The sequence below is a fragment of the Scylla paramamosain genome, chromosome 13, assembly GCF_035594125.1.
Source record: "Scylla paramamosain isolate STU-SP2022 chromosome 13, ASM3559412v1, whole genome shotgun sequence".
Classification (NCBI taxonomy): domain Eukaryota; kingdom Metazoa; phylum Arthropoda; class Malacostraca; order Decapoda; family Portunidae; genus Scylla; species Scylla paramamosain.
The window spans coordinates 26,689,585-26,694,584 of NC_087163.1; the positions used below are offsets into that span (position 1 = coordinate 26,689,585).

General features: G+C 44.8%; 1 protein-coding gene and 1 long non-coding RNA gene across 3 annotated transcripts in view; one reads left to right on the forward strand and one right to left on the reverse strand.

Moving 5' to 3' along the window:
• LOC135106616 (PR domain zinc finger protein 2-like) overlaps positions 1 to 5,000 on the forward strand; it is a 141,441-nt gene that overhangs the window by 19,935 nt on the left and 116,506 nt on the right. The window contains exon 2 of the mRNA XM_064015893.1: positions 2,707 to 3,060. Coding sequence (XP_063871963.1) covers positions 2,707 to 3,060 — 354 coding nt within the window. The remainder of the gene's footprint in view (positions 1 to 2,706; positions 3,061 to 5,000) is intronic.
• Positions 1 to 5,000, reverse strand: part of LOC135106617 (uncharacterized) — a 121,273-nt gene that overhangs the window by 583 nt on the left and 115,690 nt on the right. The gene's annotated exons all lie outside the window — the stretch shown is intronic.

A 5,000-nucleotide genomic window follows, 5' to 3' on the forward strand; every position in this document is an offset into this window, starting at 1 on the left:
ACGCACTCACGCGCCCTCACGCTAACTGACCACGCCAACGCCCCCCTTCACTCGCCGCGGCACACACGCTGCTTAACCTCCGCACGCAGCGCCGCAGCGCTTCCTTAGTGGGTAGAAACGTCTGCAGGGACAGAGAGAGAGAGAGAGAGAGAGAGAGAGAGAGAGAGAGAGAGAGAGAGAGAGAGAGAGAGAGAGAGAGAGAGAGAGAGAGAGAATCCTTTATTTAGTTCATATCTCTAATACTAAAAACAATTTAAATAGCTATCTATATTGTATTCCCAACTCAAATTATAACACTACCATTACATACATACACACATACTACAGTACATGCTCTATCTAACCCACCTACCTAACCTGCAAGTAAGCAAGCAAGCGACGGCGGCGGCGGATTTGTTAATAAAATATGCGCATAAATATTGATACGTATAATACACAGACACTGCAGCTCAGGGATCATGATATCAGGCCGCGCCGCTCAGCCAAGGGACTGTAAATATCTGGCCTTTGTCATTTAACGCAATTTATTTCTTTGCCATTGTCGCGCGCTTTTTATGGTCTTTGAATCCAGAGAGAGAGAGAGAGAGAGAGAGAGAGAGAGAGAGAGAGAGAGAGAGAGAGAGAGATGCTGGAAGAGGCTGGGGGATAATGGATAGACTGGGAAATGCTGAGAGAGGCAGGGAGAGATTGAGAGACACTGGGAGAGACTGGGAGAGACTGAGACAGACTGCGAGAAAATTATTAGGAGCATAGAGAAACTGGAAGAGGCTGGGAGAGAATGGGAAAGGTCAAGAGAGGTTGGGAGTAGCAGTAGAGAGAGGTTGGCTGGGGTGAGCGAATGACTACTACCACTACTACTACTACTACTACTACTACTACTATTACTAACGAAGGAGTGATAGAAAGGAGGAAAGCAGAGCAAATTTGTCACCATATTTTAAAAGAGAAGAGCACATTTTTGTACAGTTACGAAGTTAACACCAAAATAGTTACATATACTCTCCACTATCCGAACTTGTTAAACTAAGGTATCTTCCTCCTCCCTCGATTTAGTTCCTTAGGTCTGAGCCAATCTTGTTAATATTCTTCAAAGAACCAAGAAAAAAAAGTGGGACTACTCGCGGTATCTGAGGATTGAGTGATTGATTAAGTAAGGGACCGAGAGCCGCAATACGTTGGCGCCACACTGTCCTGGGTTGTATTATGTCATATTTAACATTCCTTTGCCTGCTGTGGCTTCACCTTCGCGATTAACTCTTTGAACATAAGAACATTAAGGGAAGGTTCAATGTGTGGTCGACTTTACTCAAACCTCAGACTGTGAATTGTGAAATGCCTCACAGTCTACTTAAGACATAGGAATATAAGAACATAAGAGAAGCTGCAAGAAGTCATCTGGCCTATAATACACGTGGTTGTCCCTGTATGAAACGGGCTATCTAACTATTTCCACTCTCGTCCTCATACATAAATCTGTCTAATCTTCTTTTAAAGCTTCCCAATGACTTAGTAGCAACCTGATTACTGAGTCTGTTACATTTATTTAACACTCTACCTTAGAATCAATGAATTCCTATCTCTTTTCTAGAATTTTATTTTATCAATCTTGAACTTATTATTTCCTGTCTTATCCTGATTGTTGATCCTGAGAATTTTGCCTATGTCGCCCTCGTTATGTCCCTTGTACCACTTAAAGACCTCTATCAGAATTGACTGCTAAGCTTTTTAATCAAGCATAATAAACTAGCTATGTGCAAGTTAAGGTATGATTTCAGTAGCGAATGAAAAGGGAAAGAACAGAATTTGGAGGGAAAATAAAAGAAGGAATGGAAAAGGAAGAGTGAGGAGGGATGAGAAAGAAGAAATAATGAGAAAAAAGAATGAGCAAGAGAAGAACAAGGAGGAGGAGGAGGAGGATTAGGAGGAAGAGGAGGCGAAAGAAGTCACCCAGCCATTCAACATTCACGTCACTGACAACACACACACACACACACATAACCCACGCGATAGATGACAGATGGCATTTCTTGTATACCTGACCACTCTCCTCCCTCTCAGTAACCCTCCGTGGTGATGATGTAAAGTGACTCACCTATTTATTAGTTACCTCAAGGCCTCTACCTGTGATTAACCTGATCAGCTGAGTAATGATGACGCGGACCTGTTACTTGTTATCTGTCACCTGGGATTGATGACTGACCTCGCCACTCACTCCTGCCTTAAGACTTGTCATGTGAAGTTTTGTTACGACAATCTCACGTTTTTTTTTTCTTTTTTGTTTGATTTGTGTGTGTGTGTGTGTGTGTGTGTGTGTGTGTGTGTGTGTGTGTGTGTGTGTGTGTGTGTGTGTGTGCGTGCATTGGAAGCTTTGTACTAGTATATTGTTTGTTGTAGTTGGTGATGGTAGTAGTGGTGGTGTTACTGATATTATTATTATCATTATTATTATTATTATTATTATTATTATTATTATTATTATTATTGTTATTATTATTATTATTATTATTATTATTATTATTACTATCATCATCATCATTATTGTCATGATCATCATGATCATCATAATTGATCATAATCATCATCATCATCATTATCATCACGATCATCACCACCACCACCACCATCACCACCATCACAACAAGCCAGACCAGCCAGGCAACACAGCCCTGCCGGTGACAGGCGTCCTAACAGGTGTTCCTCCCTCAGGAGTGTCAGCGGCGCCCCTGCTGAGCTTGCCGGTGCCGCCGCCGCCGCCCCTGGTGTCCCAGAGCTCGGTGGGAGGGCTGGGCGGGTCGCTGTCCCTGGGCGGGTCCCTCCCGTTCCCCTACCACCCCCGCCTGTGGCCCGCTCCGCCCCTCGGCCTCTCCACCAACCTTCTCCGAGAGTCCCCCTTCTCGCTCCTCCCCTTCCTGCCGCGCCAGCCACCCGCCAGCCTGCCCGCCCACGTCACCTCCCCCGCCCACGCCCCGCACACCCTCACATCATCGCCCATCGGACCAATCACCTCGCCGCTCTTCACCAGTGCGGGTGCTTACACTAAGGAATCCAAGCTGATGAGCGGTGAGTACCTGTTGGCCATGTCCCCGCGCCGCGCCGCGCCGCTCGCCCGTTCGCGCCGTGGCGCGGTGCAATTCACGTGCGCGATGGATGAATGACAAGCATGCTGGGGAGGGGAAGGAAGGCGGTGAATGTCATGAACTGGTTTGAGGAAAGGAAGGGAAAGAATATCATTTCAGGGTTATGTAAAGCAAAAGAACATCCTAATGGGTTTGATAGAAAGGCAAGGAAAGAATATCATGACAGGTTTGAGGAAAGGAACGGAAAGAATATCATGACAGGTTTGAGGAAAGGCAAGGAAAGAATATCATGACGGGTTTGAGGAAAGAATATAATGACGGATTTAAGGAAAGGAAAAGAAAAGAAGAACAGCATTACGAATTTGGGGAAAGGAAAAGAAAAGGTGTCCCAGGATAACCAAGAAAAATAAAGAAAACACGACAGATATTCCTAATTTTAGTAAACGTCATAAACTGAAGGAATGTTAGCGAGCTTTTGCTGCTTCATCGTACTCGTCTTCTTTTCCTTCTTTGTCATCCTCGCTTCCCTTTCACCTCTCCTGCCTCTTCTTCCTCCTCCTTATTCTCTTCGTCATCCTCGTCTTTCTAGTTAGTACCCTTCACTCTTCCTCCTCCTCCTCTTCCTCCTACAAAGAGTGTTGTCATATTTTCTAAACTTCACGTCCCGAAAAAAAAAAAAAGTTCAGACTCGTGATTTCAAAAAAAGACACTCTACATAATTTTCTTTATTTTTCTAAGTAATATTTCTTGCTTTGCTTTATGTATAATTGAAAAGACGAAAAAAACAATATTACTAATGAACAATATAAAAATGATTAAGTAATGGGGATATGGAGAGAGAGAGAGAGAGAGAGAGAGAGAGAGAGAGAGAGAGAGAGAGAGAGAGAGAGAGAGAGAGAGAGAGAGAGAGAGAGAGAGATGGCGTGCGTGGATGTCTGTATTGTTGTGATTATGAGCTCATTTGAAGATTTTTAATTAAGGATTGTGTATGTGTGCGCGTGTGCGTGTGTGCTTGCGTGTATATGCGTCAGTCCGCCCGTCCGTCCCCGTCTGTCTCTGTGTGTGTGTGTATGTGTGTGTGTGTGTGATCAGTAGGGAACGATGGGGAAAGAGGAGAAGGAAAAGAATAAGGAAGAAGAGGAGAAAAGGAGGAGGAGGAGGAGGAAAGAGAAGAGGAAAGGAGAAAGTGACAAAGCCAGTTAAAATCCAGACACACACACACACACACACAGAGAGAGAGAGAGAGAGAGAGAGAGAGAGAGAGAGAGAGAGAGAGAGAGAGAGAGAGAGAGAGAGAGAGAGAGAGAGAGAGATACTTCCCTTCCTTCCCTTCCCCCCAGACACCACCGCCCCACACACACACACACACACACACACACACACACACACACACACACACACACACCGTTCCATAAGCGCCGGTATAAATCCACGAGTGATTAGATTAAAAAAGGAGAGAGAGAGCTAACACAAGGCAGGTGGCTGGCCCGCGCTGCGCTGTACCAAGCCTCACTCTGTCTTTGTGTAATGGTGAAGAATAGGAGGGAGAATCTTGCTCTTGCCGCAGAGAGAGAGGGAGAGAGAGGGAGGGGTATGATAAGGGTGAGGAAAGACAAAAAGAAGGGAGAGTATGCTTGTATATTTGTATGTGTATTAGGTATGTGGTTAATTACTAGATAGCTGAAAGGTGAAAGGGAATAGGTGTATTAGTGATAGGAAGGGAGGGGAAGGGAAAGGCGGAAGGGATGTAGAGAGGGAAGAAATGATAGGTCGTGATGGGGAAGGGAAAAGGAAAGAGAAAGGAAAGGAAAGGAAGGGAAGGGAGGAGGAAAGAGAAGAGAAGAGAAAGAAGAGAAAAGAAGAAAAGGGAAGGAAAGGAAATGGAAGGAGCAAGAAGAGAAGGGAAAGAGAAGAGAAGGAAAG